Source organism: Pan troglodytes, chromosome 18, assembly GCF_028858775.2.
Source record: "Pan troglodytes isolate AG18354 chromosome 18, NHGRI_mPanTro3-v2.0_pri, whole genome shotgun sequence".
NCBI classification, from domain to species: Eukaryota; Metazoa; Chordata; class Mammalia; order Primates; family Hominidae; genus Pan; species Pan troglodytes.
Genome location: NC_072416.2, coordinates 70,664,304 through 70,682,821, shown reverse-complemented (window position 1 = coordinate 70,682,821; position 18,518 = coordinate 70,664,304). Strand labels below are relative to the sequence as shown.

At 43.1% G+C, this 18,518-nt stretch overlaps 1 protein-coding gene and 1 pseudogene across 1 annotated transcript in view; both read right to left on the bottom strand.

Annotated features, from left to right (window-relative positions):
* The window catches only part of PKD1L3 (polycystin 1 like 3, transient receptor potential channel interacting), an 80,983-nt gene extending 69,321 nt beyond the window's left edge, over positions 1 to 11,662 (bottom strand). Inside the window, exons 1-4 of the mRNA XM_511095.6 lie at positions 11,368 to 11,662; positions 9,957 to 10,079; positions 4,939 to 5,055; positions 2,000 to 2,049 (exon numbers count right to left, since the gene is read on the bottom strand). Coding sequence (XP_511095.4) covers positions 2,000 to 2,049; positions 4,939 to 5,055; positions 9,957 to 10,079; positions 11,368 to 11,662 — 585 coding nt within the window. The remainder of the gene's footprint in view (positions 1 to 1,999; positions 2,050 to 4,938; positions 5,056 to 9,956; positions 10,080 to 11,367) is intronic.
* Positions 11,663 to 14,579: 2,917 nt separating this feature from the next.
* On the bottom strand, positions 14,580 to 18,445 carry LOC745849 (ATP synthase subunit alpha, mitochondrial-like; annotated as a pseudogene).
* Between the last annotated feature and the right edge of the window lie 73 nt (positions 18,446 to 18,518).

Below are 18,518 nucleotides of genomic sequence, written 5' to 3'. Positions count from 1 at the left end.
CCTCCCAGGTTCAAGGAATTCTTCTGCCTCAGCCTCCCCAGTAGCTGGGATTACGGGCACCTGCCATCACACCCAGCTAATTTTCATATTTTTAGTAGAGATGGGGTTTCGCCATGTTGGCCTGGCTGGCCTCGAAATCCTGGCCTCAAGTGATCCACCCACCTTGGCCTCCCAAAGTATGGGGACTGCAGGCATAAGCCACCGCACCCAGCCAGCAAACGTGAAAGTTCAGATGGGAGATGGTGACTTGGACCATGTGGTGATCGTGGTGACGACGGTGAGAAGGGGTTAGATTTGGGACCTGTGAAAGTCCTATGGTCAAAAGCCTTTGTTGTGTTCTCTTCTAGCAACATATTATAGGGGTGGCAAAACTCCACCTCCATTCTCTTAGGGCTCCAGCTGGGCCTGAGAATTAAACTAACATAAGATAAACAGGAGAAAAGCACACACATTTATTGAGTCCAAGTTTTATGTGGCACAGGAGCCCTCATAAAAAAAATGAAGACCTGAAGCAGCAGTTAGAGTCCATCTCTCCTATGCTGAATTGGACAAATAGTTGTGAAGAAGTGAAATTATGTGGGGAGGCTTAAAAGATAAGCGTTATCTTAACAAGTCCTGTGCAGAATTCTCCAGGTCTTGACTTCTCCTGGAGGACAACAATGTTGCATATTTCACAAGAGAATTTTACCTTGTTTTTAAGAAACGGTACCAAGGTCAGAGTGCTGTTTTTGCACCTGCCATTTTTCAAATGCCTTTAACTGAAATCATCAATATACCAGAGTGGCATATTTTTATCTCTTTCGATTTCAAGGGCTAGTGGTTGTTGCTCTGCAGAAAACAGCATGGGAAATACTGAGTTGAGGGTTTTTTTTTTTTTTTTTTTTTGAGATGGAGTCTCCCTCTGTCGCCCAAGCTGGAGTGCAGTGGCACAATCTTGGCCCACTGCAAACTCCGCCTCCTGGGTTCAAGTGATTCTCCTGCCTCAGCCTCCCAAGTAGCTGGGATTACAGGCGCGCCACCATACCTGGCTAATTTTTATACTTTTAGTCGAGACGAGGTTTCACCATGTTGGTTTCACCAGGCTGGTCTCGAACTCCCGACCTCAGGTGATCCGCCCGCCTCGGCCTCCCAAAGGGCTGGGATTATGGGCGTGAGCCACCGTGCCCAGCCTCTGTTCTTTTATACTGTTAGAAACACTTATTTTTGCAGCGAGCATTGAGTCAAACAAATGCATATCTGTGTTTAGGCATCAACTAAAGGGTTTCTACATAGGACACAAGGGCAAGAATGCTGAGAGATTTCTTGAAGGTGAAATTTTATAGATTATGTGGACAGTTTCTACCTTTATTTCCTTTCCCTTTCTGTTAGATGTTTACGTTTTATTGCATTGTATTTTTGTAAGATGCCACAAGTCCTTTCTGGAATGAAGCAGGGAATAAATACCCAACCAACAAACACTTGATAATTACATCAGCATGAAAGCCAGAAAGAGAGGCTTTAAAAATTCCAAGTTTGGAGGTGGTGGCTCACACCTGTAATCCCAGCAGTTTGGGAGGCTGAGGCAGGTGAATTGCTTGAGGTCAGGAGTTTGAGACCAGCCTGGCCAACATAGCAAAACTCCATCTCTACTAAAAATACAAAAATTAGCTGGGTGTGGTGGCGCAGGCCTGTAATCCCAGCTACTTGGGAGGCTGAGGCAGGAGAATCACTTGAACCCGGGAGGTAGAGGTTGCAGTGAGCCAAGATGGATTGCACCATTGCACTCCAGCCTGGGTGACAAAGTGAGACCCTGTCTCTCCCACCAAAAAAAAAAAAAAAAAAAAGTCCTTGAATGAAGTACCTATTAAATCCAATTTTTTTCTTGCACGTAAGTACTTTATTTTCCTTATTAGAAAAACTATATTCAGAACACTCTAGAAGATAGAGCTCTGACCAGATCTACTAGGTATGACAAAGAGATCAACATTTCACAATGTATGTTGTCAAGGGAAGCACTTACAAGATGAGCAGGAAGAGGATAGTGACATGTGGTTGGAAGATGACCAGGTCCTATAGAAAAAAGAAAGCAGACTAAGTTCAAGTAAAAGCCTAGGACAGAAATATTTGTTTTACTTGAGGACTTCTTATTCATGGCTAAAAATAATGCAAATTGTTTTACATAGAAAACCAAGGCCGGACATGGTAGCTCATGTCTGTAATCCCAGCACTTTGGGAGGCTGAGGCAGGCAGATCACTTGAGGTCAGGAGTTTGAGACCAGCCTGGCCAGTGTGGTGAAACCCCTATCTCTACTAAAAACATAATAATTAGCTGGGCTTGGTGGCAGATGCATATAATCCCAGCTACTCGGGAGGCTGAGGCAGGAGAATTGTTTGAACCTGGGAGGCAGAGGTTGCAGTGAGCCGAGATCGTGCCACTGCACTCTAGCCTGGGCAACAGAGCTAGATTCCACCCCCAACCCCCGCCAAAAAAAAAATAAAGGTAAGGAAGGAAAAGACAAAAGGGAACCTATGATGATCACTCAAGGACCTGGGAATGGAATCCAGAGGACTCCAAGGAAAGCACAGCCCTGAAAATTATCAACAGCAAAATCCAGAAAAAAAGTTCAGAAAGCCGTTAATACATCCTTAGTAAGAACATCCTTAATAGAATGAAAAAGGTTATTTCCCCAAATAAAAGGTCTCACATATTTATTACTGCATCAGCTTATGAGTGAAGAGCATAGAAACAAAGAGAAAAACCATTTTCCCAGTAAAAAATGCCTGAACATATGGGACATTTTCAGCTTGAAAAGGTGAGATGACAGTGATTGATACAGGGATGACCCTGATTGATACAGCATAAGTATATGTGCCATCTTAACGTGCAGTTCCTTACAGACCCGGCATGCCTGTTCTCCAATGTCTCCTCTTGGAGTTGTACCTGATTTTATCACCGGTTTCATCTGAATCCACTGGGGAATAAGATGATTTTGCTTTTATTTCTTGGCCAGGAATCACATGATCCTGAAAGTCTTGTGAGAAGACATGGCAAGAAACCGAGTCAACCACACCCACCATGATGATGGAGAAAGGTAGAGGTAACCAAACAAAATCCTAAGGATAAACCACTTGAAGCTAACATGCACCAGAATTAGGTAAATTAAAAGAAAAATAAACGATATCAAAGGATTTCAAGATGACAAAAAAAAATACTGTAGAAAAATTAAAATCCACATGGGAGGGAATACTGAGCAGATGTGGAAAAATTAGTCCCTGATATGGAAGATAAATGTAAGGTGCTCTCCTAACAACAAAAAGGGTGATAAATACGAAACCATTCTTTTTCATTTAAAGAGAGTACAGGAAAGACACAGAGGATAGGAAGCAGCAATATGGCATGTAGATACCTGTTATTTCCTAAGGACAAAACCAGAACAAATGAAATAGAAGTGATACATATGTAGGATATTCTTGATTCAAGAAAGATGTGTATATGTAGCATCATGTTCTAAGCACAATTAGTGAAAAGTAACCTAGATACACACCGAGAAAATTTCTGAATTACAAAAAACTTTTACAAGCAATCTGATAGAGATTTTAAAAGGCTGCCTGGAGTGCGGTATGGCTCTAACAGCCTCTAACTCCTGGATTTAAACTATCCTCCTTCCTCAGCCTCCTGAGTAGCTGAGACTATAGGCATGGACCACCACATCTAATTTTTTTAATTTTTATTTTTAAAAGTTTTTTGTAGAGACAGAGACCCAGTATGTTGCCCAGGTTGGACTGGAACTCCTGGCCTCAAGCAGTCCTTCCAACTCAGCCTCCCATGGTGCTGGGATTACAGGTGTGAGCCACCGTATTACACCCAAGCCACACCTAGGATTACAGGTGTGAGCCAATGTCTGCTGAGGGGAGATCCAGCCCGCAAACTTTTTAAAGGACCCTGCGTACATAAATATTAGGCATATTGCTTGTTAGGTAAATTGCCCCACAATAAGGCAGTCTACATTTTTCCCAATGAGGAGATTTTAAAAAGTATTCCTGGGGCAAGCTTGACAATATAAACTTAAAGGATATAGGTGAAATAGTCAAATGTCTATTTAATTCAGTAATTTAGTTTTACTATGACACTTAAAGCCACATGTTACGTAACGTAATAATGCAAGCATTGCTCTCACTAAACTCACATTGCGGGACACAGCTTAAACATTTCAAATGTGTCTTTAACATCATTGCATTAATTATCATCAGAACAACTTTTGGATTTAACAGTTTCCCAAAATATATCATCTTTACTTCCACCTAATGCTATCACTAAACATTTTCCTACAACTCACAAGTCTCCATTTACAAAGGATTGAGAAAAGCTGGACTTTATATTTGTTCTTTAAATATATATTCATGTCTCTAAATAAAACCTTCTAAATTGCTAAGTGATATTTAAAGGGTTTGTTGATCAGGACATCTAACACTTGCAGCTGTGAGGTCATACCCCGAAGAGTGATCACGAGATCCACTTTAAATCGATCTGTTTCACTTCTTTCTTTCAGGTGATCTCTATAACCACCCATCCACTGATATTGATTGCCGTCATTTCAGGCTAATGCGTCCTTCCCAAATAGTACTTGTTTTTCAAAATTAAATAAACAAGTGATAACACCATAATTTGAAAGACTTTGCAAGAACTTTAAGACGACTACTTTGTTGATGAAAAATTTTGTGGGAATAAAACCTTGTCTTTTATTTGGGAATATATGAAAAGATGGCGGCCAAGGGCATAGCAAGAAAACATACATAAAATGAAGGCAAAGACTGCCATATTAAGATCAGACAGAATAGAACGCAACGAATATTGGGCACATGTTATAACACATTTCAGCATTAATTCAGTCTTGTGCATTCTTTTAGCAGAAACTGATTCCACGGATTTTTAAGGTTACTAGAGGAGTAACGCATTACCTGGGGGCATTTTGTCTCTTGCTATTGCAACTCCTCTTTTTGTCTTCTTGTGTCTCTGGTACAAATGAGAATTATTTCCATTTCTTTCATAATGGGCATCTCCGTCCAAAAAGTCACCTATTTGAAAGCCAACACACAAGTTAATTTATAGGTTATAGCTATGGCTACAAGTCTATAAAACCATCATTACATGCACGTATGTGATAATCAGGAAAACACAAATTAAAAATTCCTATCCAGTTTTTTAAGGACACTAAGAATTCTGCAGTAGCCCTTTTGCTCTGCTCACATTATGGTGTCCCACATTTCAAATTAAGTTCACTAGTTGGGTCAACACTGAGAAGTTCATTAACCCATTTATGCCTAGTGTTCCATTATTGGAACACTAGGCATGTGGAGTTATTTACATCCTACTGCTTCAGGTCATCGCCAGGGTCTGATTTTTCACCAAAAAAGTTTGCAACCTCCAGCATAAATGGAAAATTCCATACTAAGCGTAATATTCTCCTTTGTGTTCTGTAACTCTCATTGGTAGAGATAAAAGAGTTCAGAAGGTGGATGATAACATTCTTTTTTTGAGACAATTTTTGCTCTGTTGCCCAGGCTGGAATGCAATGGCACGATCTTGGCTCACTGCAATCTGCACCTTCTGGGTTCAAGTGATTCTCCTGCCTCAGCCTCCCGAGTAGCTGGGATTACAGGCACGTGCCACCACGCCTAATTTTTTATTTTTAGTAGAAACGAGGTTTCACCATGTTGGCCAGGCTGGTCTTGAACTCCCGACCTCAGGTAATCTGCCCGCCTTGGCCTCCCAAAGTGCTAGGATTACAGGTGTGAGCCACCACGCCCATCTGGCAGTAACATTCTTGAACATGCCTCCTTGCATACACGAGCAAGAGTTTCTCACACACACCATTGGACATGGCTAGAGAAAATCATATAACCACGATGACTATGGCTCAGCTTAAATTCGCTATCATGAAGTTCGAGCAGCCTGCCTTCATACTGCCTGGCAGTCATACTGTTTCCACTCTCCCAGGTGACTCCCACTTCCCTCTCTCTACTCAACCTCCAACACCTGGGAGCCTCCCTCAGTCTCATTCTCAGGTCAGGCGATAACCTTGCTTTCTAACTCAAGGGGAATATCAAAGCAATTTAGAGTGCTTGCATGACTCTGACCATCAAATCTAGCTGCCTACCAGCACCTGTACCTGTAGCGAGACAACGCCTTCTCTCATCCTGCTACAAATCTTCCTACTCCTACCCAAAGTGAATCCCTCTAGTTGTTTGGTAGCTCAGATTAAGTACATCATTCCTGCATGCTATTTCTTCTGCCTTAAAAAAAACCCAGCAACTTATATTGGCCTCGTGAACTATTGCCCCAGCTGTTTCCTGCTCTTGAGCAAAATTACCTTAAAAATTGTCCAAACTTATTAGCTCCAATTCTTCTCCTCCCCTCTTTTTCCCTACATTTAGGGATTGCTGTTTACAATGTTGACAGGCTGGGTGCGGTGGCTCATGCCTGTAATCCCAGCACTTTGGGAGGCCGAGGAGACTGTATCATCTGAGGTCAAGAGTTCGAGACCAGCCTGGCCAGGATGGTGAAACCTCCGTCTCTACTAAAAATACAAAAATTAGCCGAGTGCCTGTAATCCCAGCTACTTGGGAGGCTGAGGCAGGAGAATCACTTGAACCCAGGAGGTGGAGGTTGCAGTGAGCCAAGATCACGCCATTACACTCCAGCCTGGGCAACAAGAGTAAAACTCCATCTCAAGAAAAAAAAACAGTTGACTTAAATTTGTTCTATAATTGCTTTAGTCTGTTTTGCACTGCTATAACAGACTACCACAAACAGGGTAATTTATAAAGAACAGAAATCTAATGCTCACAGTTCTGGAGGCTGGACGTCCAAGAAAGCACTGGCACTTGGAGTTGGGGGAGGGCTGCAACCTCGTAAGGTGGAAAGGCAAGAGAAGCTCTGCCTCTGCCAAGTCCTTTTATAAGGGCCCCTAATCCCATTCACAAGGGAGGAGCCCTGTAGGCCAACCCACCTCTTAAAGCCCCACGTCTTAATGCGATCACATTGGCAACACCTGTTTTGGAAGGGGCACATTCAAACCATAGCAATAATTATGGAAAACATTTAAAGAGTTCCAATGCCAAACTATAAAACCAGGTACATTTCGAAAGGTCTCATTTCCATCTTCATCCTTTCTGCCCTATTTTCTCTCTCCCTCATAGGTAACCATTTTCATTAGTTTTTGTTTCTCCTTCTGTTATATTTATACGTACGTGTATGTATACAGGCAAATATATATGTTCTGTACCTTTATTTTCCACTAAAAAAATACATCATAGAGATAACCCCACTGCAGTACATGGAGATTGTTGTTATTTGCTTTTTACAACCAGTTCCCTCTTGATGGGCATGTGGATTATTCCTACTTTTTTCTATCACAGAGAGCTACAATGAATAGCCTTACATGTGCATCTTTTTGTACTTTTGCTGGTTTGACTTTGGGATAGATTCCTAGCAGTGGACACTGGGTCAAGGGTAGATGTATATGTAATTTTGCTAGATATTGCTGAATTCCCCTTTATTTATAAATATATACAGATTATATCTTACTGCATTCTCACTAGCAACTTATGAGAGTACCTATTTTCTTACGGCCTTGCCAACGGAATGTGTTGTTAAGTTTGTGGATTTATGCCAATCTGATAGGTGGGAAAGGGTATCTCAGTTTATTTTTAATTTGCATTACTCTATTTTTTTGGCAAAAATACTGTGTAAGTGATGTGTATACTTACATCAGGGCATTTTTCTTTTTTTAAAAAATGTAACTTATTATTTTGAGATAATTGTATATTCACATGCCGATGTAAGAGAAAATGCAGAGAGATGCCTGTATCCAGTTTCCAAGGGTAACATCTTGCAAGGGTAACAACAGGATATGGACGCTGATACAGTCATGTCAAAAATTTTTTTCAATTGCTATAAGAATCCCTCACATTGACCCACCTCCCCCCCCTTTTTTTTTTTTTTTTGAGATGGAGTCTTGCTCTGTCACCAGGCTAGAGTGCAGTGGCGCAATCTTGGCTGACTGCAACCTCCGCCTCCCGGTTCAAGCGATTCTCCGGCCTCAGCCTCCTGAGTACCTGGGACTACAGGTGCACACCACCACACCCGGCTAATTTTTGTATTTTTAGTAGAGACTGGGGTTTCACCATGTTGGCCAGGATAGTCTCAATCTCTTTACCTCGTGATCCACCCGCCTTGGCCTCCCAAAGTGCTGGGATTACAGGCGTGAGTCACTGTGCCTGGCCCACATTGTCCTTTTATAGCCACGCCTACTTCCTTCCTGCCCCCATGCCCTTCTTAGACCCCGACAACCACTAATCTGTTCTCCATTTCTATCATGTTATCATTTCAAGAATGCTCAATAAATGGCACCATAGAGTACGTAACATTTTGAGATTGGCTTTGTTCACTTGGCACAATTCTCTGGAGATTGCTGTGTGTATCAATAGTTTGTTTCTTGTTATTACTGAATTGGACTGCATGGAATCCAATTCAACAACCAGAGGGATTCACTTTGGGTAGGAGTATGAAGGTTTGTAGCAGCATGAGAGAAGACATTATCTCTCTACAGGTACAGGTGCTGGTAGGTGGGTAGATTTGGTGGTCCGAGCCTTGGACGGATTCCAAATTGCTTTGATTTTTTTTTTTTTTTTTCTCCTTGAGTTAGAAAGCGAGGTTATCACCTGACTTAAGAATGAGACTGAGGGAGGCTCCCAGTTGTTGGAGGTTAAGTAGAGAGAGGAAAGTGGGAAAGAGTCACCTGGGAGAGTGGAAACAGTATGACTGCCATGGCTAGACCACCGTGGTTTAACCATTCACCTGTTGACAGACATCTGAATTGTTTCCAGTTGTGTCTGTTATGAATAAAGCTGCTATAAGCATCCATATACATAGTTTTACGTGAGCACAGGTTTTCTCATTCTGCGATAAATGCCCAGCAATTGCTTGGTTGTATGGTAGTTGTTTTATTTTTAAGAAATCACCAAGGCCGGGCACGGTGGCTCATTCCTGTAATCCTAGCACTTTGAGAGGCCGAGGTGGGAGGATTGCTTGAGTCCAGGACTTCGAGACCAGCCTGGACAACATAACAAGACCCCCCCCCACTCCCCACTCCACCATCTCCACACAAAAAAATAAATAGGCTGGGCGCAGTGGCTCATGCCTGTAATCCCAACACTTTGGGAGGCCAAGGCAGGCGGATCATCTGAGGTTGGGAGTTCGAGACTGGCCTGACCAACATGGAGAAACCCCATCTCTACTAAAAATACAAAATTAGCCGGGCATGGTGGCACATGCCTGTAATCCCAGCTACTCGGGAGGCTGAGGCAGGAGAATCACTGGAACCCGGGAGGCGGGGCTTGCGGTGAGCCGAGATTGTGCCATTGCACTCCAGCCTGGGCACCAAGAGCAAAACTCAGTCTTGGAAAAATAAATAAATAAATAAATAAATAAATACAACAACTACACACACACAAATGCATACGTACATACATACATAGCTTAATCCTGATCTACTTCTGCAGAGGCGAACCTCGGATAACAGCCCTCTCACCGTTCGACTTCTCATCTTCCTCTACCTTATTCTCTTCTCCTCCTTCTCTTTCCCATCCTTCCCTCTGAAGCCCAAATGCTGACTGAATTATGAGTGTGCGTGTGGAAAATGGTGTCACCAATACAATTTCTCCCACACTCTGCCCAAGTCAAAACACGAGGAGGACATCAAGGCACAACTCTTCCAACTCCCAGTGGGGATGGATCCAAGGAAGTCACTCCAGATAATTTTCTCATGCTAATCAGCATCATGAAAATCAAAAGCCCTGTATCATCCATGGTCTACCACTCACAGACTGTTTAACCAATATTCTCACATGCACTCCTTATTTAGAATCAGTTTCTAAAATTTGGGTCTTTGGCAGCATGTAGCTTTATCACTTACCAGTCTGGCAAATGAAATAGTATTTCAGTAAGCACTCGTCCCCTTTGGATGAGATCCGAATGAAGTTTCTGGACAGGTAGGTGCAGCTGAGGGGCTTTGGGGGCCCGTTGGCTGCAACATCTGCTGAGGGGAGATCAGACCCAGATGAGCCTCATACTCGAAAGCCAGGCTTTTAGGTTTATTTTTTATTATTGTTTTTGAGACAGTCCCACTCAGTCACCCAAGCTGGAGTGCAGTGGTGTGATCTCCGCTCACTGCAACCTCTGCCTCTTGGGTTCCAGTAATTCTCCTGCCTCAGCCTCCCAAGTAGCTGGGATTATAGGCACCTGCCACCACGCCCAGCTAATTTTTGTATTTTTAGTAGAGATGGGGTTTCACCATGTTGGCCAGGCTGGTCTCGAACTCCTGATCTCAGGTGATCCATCCACCTCCACCTTCCAAAGTGCTCGGATTACAGGCGTGAGCCACCACACCCACCCTGCCAGGCATTTTTTAAAAGTAAATATGAAAGCCAAATTTGACTGACTTCCAATAGATAAAAATGTAGAATTTCCTCCCATACATTATAGTTTATTTTTTCATATGTGTTCCTTACCACGAGGCTTAGTATTACTTTATCTACACGTTAATGAAGATGATGAGAATGATATAATAATGGCTTGGATTTGTCTCTAAAGCTTCAAGATTATGGTGCATAACTTTGAAAACACTTTGTAAGGGCCGGGCGCGGTGGCTCACGCCTGTAATCCCAGCACTTTGGGAGGCCGAGGCGGGCGGATCACGAGGTCAGGAGATCAAGACCATCCTGGCTAACACAGTGAAACCCCGTCTCTACTAAAAATACAAAAAATTAGTCGGGCGTGGTGGCGGCCACCTGTAGTCCCAGCTACTCGGGAGGCTGAGGCAGGAGAATGGCGTGAACCCGGGAGGCGGAGCTTGCAGTGAGCCGAGATGGCACCACTGCACTCCAGCCTGGGCGACAGAGCGAGACTCCATCTCAAAAAAAAAAAAGAAAAAGAAAACACTTTGTAAGAAAGACAATAGGTAGATACTCTTCCTCTTAGTTTTGTGTTAGGAAACTTAGAGATCAGAATAATGAAGAGATGTTTATTAGGAAAAAAATGACCATCAAAGTTTTCGTCTTTGGAACGTAGCATAATTCTTTTAGTGAAAGGTCAGGTAAGTTAACTTTAGATGGGTTCCAGGAAAAATTGCATCATTTTTGCTAACAGACAAATCAAAGGCTGTCGCACAAAATGGAAATATTTCAGAGGAAAGATGGTAATGAAGTAAAGTGACTGGTTTTTCTGTCTACAAAAGCAGAAAGATTAAGATTTTCTTTTTTTTTTTTCTGTCCCAGAATAAAATATAAGGAAGTTTCCTTCATAAACACGGAACCCCAGAGTCTTACCTGGGTATTTGTTGTCTTGATGCTTTTCCAATGGCATTACATTTTGCCCAATCCACCACTTCTTTCCTTCTTCCAGATAGTCCCGGATGAGATCTTGAACTTCCTTGTTCCAAATATGAGCTAGGAATCCTCTCTGCACATGACAGTAATGCTCTGCTTCCTCAAAGCTGCATTGAAATCTGTTAAGCTGGTAACAATTATTTTGCCCATGTGGTGCTGGGCTGTTTAGCTCACTCCCTAGAATAATACTTGTTCTGATGTATAACCAAAGCCAGCTTCCTCCTTTTAAGAACATTTTCTCTGAATTGTAGCAAGAAAAAGTGTGGGGGTTTAGCAGCTGCCTGGTCCTTTAAATATATATATTGGCGGGCTTGTCTTATTAGTATTATTCTTTTATGAATTGGGAACAATTTACCAAGGATACAAAAGGTTTTGTTTTGAGGACCCAGGTGCAGGTCCTACAAGCTGAAAACAAATAGCAGAGATCAATAAAACAATGGCCCTTTTTATCTGGGGCCCCACCATCTGTGTCTACCTACCGAATATGCCTTTAGCAAATAGAGATCGATTATAAAGCTGAGTCTAAGCTGCACTGGGTAGAGGATGATGAATATCTAACATCTAAGTTAGTGCTGCTAAAAATTAATAAGTGTAGCTTTTTCTTTTCTGAGGCAGGGTCTCATTCTGTTGGCCAGGCTGGAGTGCAGTGGCATGATCTCAGCTCACTGCGCCTCAACCTCCCACCTCAGCCTCCTGAGTAGCTGGGACTATAGGAGTGTACCACCATGCCCACCTAATCTTTTTTTTTTTTTTGAGATAGGGTCTTGCTATGTTGCCCAGGGTGGTCTTCTGGGCTGAAGCCATCTGCTCACCTCGGCCTCCCAAAGTTCTGGAATTACAGGTGTGAGCCACCACACTCAGCCACATTTTTTTTTTTTTTAAAGAAAGTTATTCTTGCAGACCCCCTAGGATTGATTTTTTTTTTCTTTGAGATAGAGTTTTGCTCTTGCTGCCCAGGTTGGAGTGCAATGGTGTCATCTCAGCAACTTCTGCCTCCTGGGTTCAAGCGATTCTCCTGCCTCAGCCTCCCAAGTAGCTGAGGCATGTGCCACCACACCTGGCTAATTTTGTATTTTTAGTAGAGATGGAGTTTTGCCATGTTGGTCAGACTGGTCTCAAACTCCTAACCTTAGGTGATCCACCCACCTCGGCCTCCCAAAGTGCTGGGATTACAGACGTGAGCTACTGCACCTGGCCTGACTTTTTAAAAAAATTAATGTTATTGTGTATATTTAAGGCACACAGCATGATGTCATGGGATACATACAGATATTAAGGAGGTTACTATAGTAAAACAAACATATCCATCATCTCACATTAGTTACCCACTTTTTTTTTTTTTTTTGTAGCAAGAGCAGCTAAAATCTCATCTAGCATGAATCCTGTCTACTGTATGGTTTTATTACCTGTAATCTTCAGTTTGTACATTAACTCTCTCGACTTGTTCATCCTACATCTCTGCTACCCCCAGGACTGATTTAAATTACTGTATTCTGTCTCTTAAGTACATGCAAACAGAACTAGGCATAAACGCTATTTTTATTTTATGGGGTCTCACTATGCCACCCAGGCTGGAGGGCAGTAGCGTGATCATAGCTCAGTGCAGCCTTGAACTCCTGGACTCAAACGATCCTCTCACCTTGGCCTCCCAAACTGCAGGTGTGAGCCACTGTCCCTGGTCCATGAACTTTATCTTAAAACTCTTACACAGTCATAAAAACAAAACAATATTAAATGGAAGAATGAATACAAATTAAATACAAACAAAACTGAAAATCAATGAGATCCAAGTTTTGCCAAGCTAAATGGCAGATAAACAGGGCTCTGGCCTACGACTACACAGGTTCCTTTGAATCTGGCATGCATGCTATTTTATGATATGGGGAGGGTTCAGTTCTGATACCACGTTTCTTTATTTGACTCACACACACACACACACACACACACACACACACACAAAACCTTTGTTCACACAGCAGGTCATTTGGTCTCCACCTGTTGCATATCTATCACGTGTATTACAGCTCGTTCTTTCTTGGTGCCAAAAAGTGATCATAAACTCAAACAAATGTGGGCACTGAACTGCTTGGTAGGTTTCAGGGTTAAGATGGTTATCCAGATAGTCTAAATGATGCTTATGTTACTCTAAAAATCAGTACAGAAGTGGTCACCAAGATTATGAAATTCTCTAAAACACAGACTGCAAGAATACATCCTGTTTGAAAAACACTGCAGTAATCAGCCAGGCGTAGTGGCTCACGCCTGTAATCCCAGTGCTTTGGGAGGCCGAGGTGGGCGGATCACTTGAGGTCAGGAGCTCAAGACCAGCCTGGCCAGTATGATGAAACCCCGTCTCTACTAAAAATACAAAAACTAGCTGGGCATGGTGGCGCGTGCCTGTAATCCCAGCTACTCGGGAGGCTGAGGCAGTAGGATCACTTGGCAGTAGGTTGGCGGAGGTTGCAGTAAACTGAGATTGCACCACTGCACTCCAGCCTGGGGGACAGAGCAAGACTCTGTCTCAAAAAAAAAAACACAAAAAAACACCCAAAACAAAAACACCAAAAACACTGCAGTAATCAAATGAAAGATAAATACAGTATGATCCTCCCTTTCAAAAAGTCCAATTAGGGAAGAAAAGGCATAATAATTGTAATTAATATAGGCAGTGAAAAGTGCCAGCCCAGAGGGACAGCTTAGGTGCTGCTGGGAAGGTTCAGATAAGGAAGAAATTACTTCCAGCTTTTGGAATGAACATATAAAGATGGCAATATTTAGACAGATGAAATGGACATCTCGACAGAGGAGTAGATGTGAATAAATACACAGAGGTGGCAAAGTGGAAGGTATTGATAGAGAGAAAGAAATACTTGAGAGTGTGTGTGTGTGTGTGTGTGTGTGTACATGTAGGGGGTACTTGGTGGAACAGTAGTGGGAACTGTAACCAGAAAATGGGAGAGTTTCAAATGCCAGGATAAAGGGTTTGCAGTTTATTTGGAAGGTTTCTGAGCAGAGTAGTCCACCCTTACAAGAGTTTGTGGCAATGGAATCATCTGGATGTGGGATGCTTTTGTTTTCAAAGTTCACAGAGCCTCAACTTCTAAACATCTTCATATACATACATAAATAAATGCATGATACATCCACACATATGATTAAAAAATGATACTTTATTATAATTTTTAAAATTGCAGAACGTCAGGCTGAATATCATTAGACACATACACAAAACCACTCATCTCTAAAGTCATCTTCTATACCCTCTCAAAATTTGGCCAATGAATTATGCCTCAGGGAATTTTCCAGTTCAACCCCATACATAAATGGAAACACTAGCCTTTTGGTTTTGCCCACAGTTCCAAAGTGCTATTACAGGTGGAGTATCTGCTGCAGGAGGTCATTCTTGCTGCTGTGGGTGTGAGTAAAATGTCTATCTGTATGCCTCTGGTCCTGCAGGCTTTGTTCTCTTTCTCCTCGTTTGGTCTCCTTCTACAGGGGTTATCTTACATACTGCAATCAAAAGACATCTTCTGCTCGGAATCACAACAGATAGTGAGAGGTTCAAGTGAGAAGTAATGTTACATAGTAAGTTACTGAATTTACAATGAGAAATTGAACTCTGGGGTTACAATTCAAATATGATTTCAAGGTAAAGAAAATAATTACTTGGCTGGCTGGTGAAATGCTTAGTTCCTTCTAAAATCATAATTGCAATATGGACTTCTGCTTCATGCTGCATTCCAAGGCACCAATCAGGTAACCTACACCTCCCAAATGATCAACAGAGCGTTCCTTCCTATTTTACCCTCAGTGCTGAGAAATTACTCCCGAGCCCAGAAGTTGTTGTGTAGCTGACTTGTGTGACTTGGTGCTCCGGCAACAACTGCCACAGGCCCCACCTTGATGAACACCATTGATTTCTTTAAATATGATGATACTAAGATGGAGGCCCCTGCTCAGAGGAAGCAAGGACGTAAAAGCCAGGACAGGCTGCGCTGAGGGTCACTACACTAACAGACCCAGATGACACGATGGAACGTGAATACTGAAGCCAACAATCTTCTGGAACTCCCTTTTCCAAAACTCATATGCTGTTTTTTCTAATTGGGAAATCAGGGACAGGGAAACATTCGCATAATTACCCACCAACATGTTCTTCTTAACAGAAATGAAGATTATTATTATTATTTTTTTGAGACGGAGTGTTGCTCTGTCGCGCAGGCTCGAGTTCAGTGGCGCAATCTCAGCTCACTGCAAGCTCCGCCTCCCGGGTTCACGCCATTCTCCTCCCTCAGCCTCCCGAGTAGCTGGGACTACAGGCGCCCGCCACCTCGCCCGGCTAATTTTTTGTATTTTTAATAGAGACGGGGTTTCACCGTGTTAGCCAGGATGGTCTCGATCTCCTGAACTCGTGATCCGCCCTCCTCAGCCTCCCAAAGTGCTGGGATTACAGACATGAGCCACCGCGCCCGGCTCCACTTTGGTTTTTTCTAATCGGTTCAGGATCTCATTTACTTTCTTCTCCATTGTCACAATTTTTACATCCTTCTGCCTGTGAAAGCCTATCTGCCTCACATCCACGTCAGCTGTTTTCTTCAGGTTAGACCGTGGAGTATTTACCACATTAACGTTGTTCTTGCAGCCTTGAGTGCTATTGGCCTTCACAAGGTGGGCGCAGTCTGTCAGCACTTCCTTTGGAATGTCCTCTATATTCTCTCCCTTATGCAATTGAAGGTATACATGAGCCAAAGAGAGTCTGTCCGCACGAAACCAGATATATTCAGGCCAGCCATGCTTCATCAGATCTTCATGATGATTTATGGGTTAGTAGGAGAGATATAAAACTCAAGGGCCGGGCGCGGTGGCTCATGCCTGTAATCCCAGCACTTTGGGAGGCTGAGGTGGGCGGATCACGAGGTCAGGAGATTGAGACCATTCTGGCCAAAATGGTGAAACCCTGTCTCTATTTCATATTTATCCTTTCCCATGTAAATAGTGTAGGCAGATGAATTAACGTTGCTGCTGGTGAAGTAGAACACCATGATGCTGGCGGGGGTGCGGTGACTCCACCGTGGAGCAGCAGCGTTCAACTGTAGCGGTTGCCTGGTCCCCGGAACTCTCCTCTTTTTTTTTTTTTTAATGCATTACGGAAACTTTTTAATGTGATTTTTGTACATAAGGAATATGAGAGTAACTCTTTTACAAATGAAACTAATTTACTAGAACAAACAGTGACAAAACTAAACTGATATTTGATGTGAATCCATAGGAGTTTAAGCTTCAAATCCAGCCAAGAAATTTGTTACAACTCCATCAGCTTTGCATCTGAGTCTTCTGAGATCTTTCCATCAGCCCTGATAGTGCCCAACAGGGCTTAGCGCTGGCTGACAACATGAGACAAGAAAGCATTCTCAAACTTTGTAATCTTGCTGGGCTCCAGTTTATCAAGATACCCCCTTACACCCGCACAGATAACAGCCACTTGTTGTTCAGTAACCATGGGAGGATACTGTCCTTGCTTCAGCAACTCAGTTAGACGCACACTGTGACTCAATAGTTGTTGAGTGGGAGCATCGAGGTCAGAACCAAACTGGGCAAAAGCAGCAACCTCACGATCCTGAGCCAATTCCAGCTTCATGGTACCTGCCGCCTGCTTCATAGTCCTGGTTTGGGCAGCAGATCCAACACAAGACACAGACAGACCCAATGTTAATGGCAGAGCGGATATCTTTGTAGAACAATTCTGTTTCCAAGATCTGTCTGTCAGTGATGGAAATGACATTCGTTGGAATGTAAGCAGACACATCATCAGCCTGTGTTTCTATGACTAGCAAAGCAGTCAAGGAGCCACCACCAAAAGCATCATTCATTTTGGCTGCTCTCTCCAGCAACCGGGAGTGTAGGTAAAACACATCACCAGGACAGGCCTTACGACCAGGGGGGTCGGTGGAGCAACAGAGACATCTGACAGTAAGCGACAGCCTGTTTGGATAAGTCGTCATAGATGATCAAAGTATATTTGCCATCGTCTCTAAAATACTCTCTCATGGAACAGTCAGAGTAAGGAGCCAGGTACTGAAGTAGGGCAGCATCTGAGGCCATAGTTGACACCACAGTGGTGTACTTCACGGCATCTGCATCTGTAAGTCTCTTCACCAACTGAGCAACAGTGGATCTCTTTCGACCAATAGCAACATAGATACAGTACAGCTTCTTCTTTTCTTCAGATCTATCATTGAAATGTTTCTGGTTAATGATTGTGTCAATAGCAATTGAGGTTTTCCCAGTCCTTCGGTCACCAATAATCAGCTCATGCTGACCACGACCAATTGGCACCAAGCTATCCACAGCCTTAATGCCAGTCGGCATGGGTTCCCACACTGAAGTTCGAGGAATGATTCTGGGGGCTTTCAGACCGACTCACTTATGGGTCTTGGAACCCATTGGACCCTTTCCATCAATAGCATTACCAAGGGCATCAACTACACGACCCAACAGCTCCTCACCGACTGGAACGTCCACAATGGTTCCTGTCCTCTTCACTATACCTCCTTCCTTAGTTTATTATTTTCAAACACTACAATGCCAACATTGTCAGTTTCCAAGTTCAAGGACATATCCTTTAAGCCTGAAGAAAACTCTACCATTTCTTCTGCTTGGAACATTCCTCAGCCCATGTACATGGACAATACCATCACCAATACTTAAGACATGCCCAGTTTCTTCAAGGTCAGCAGAGGTATCAGCTCCAAGAACATGCTCTTTAAGAATAGAGGACATCTCAGCAGTCCCAGTCTTCTGAAGATGAGTGTTAGAGGCATGGAGGTTCCTTGCAGCAATGAAAGATGAACCCAAAGCATTTCTGGAGACCAGTCCTGCCCACCGAGTGAGGTCACGGGCCACGGCCGCGGAGACACACACAGACAGCATCTTTGCAGTTTCTCCACAGGTGGTACCTCCACAGCCGCAGCCTCTGGACTGACTGGGACCGTTTCAAGCATTTTTAAATGAAACCTGATGTTGATGAAATCTCTGAAAGTCAAGTCAGGTATCTTACACAATGCTGTAATTTCATTTCAATCCTTTTCATA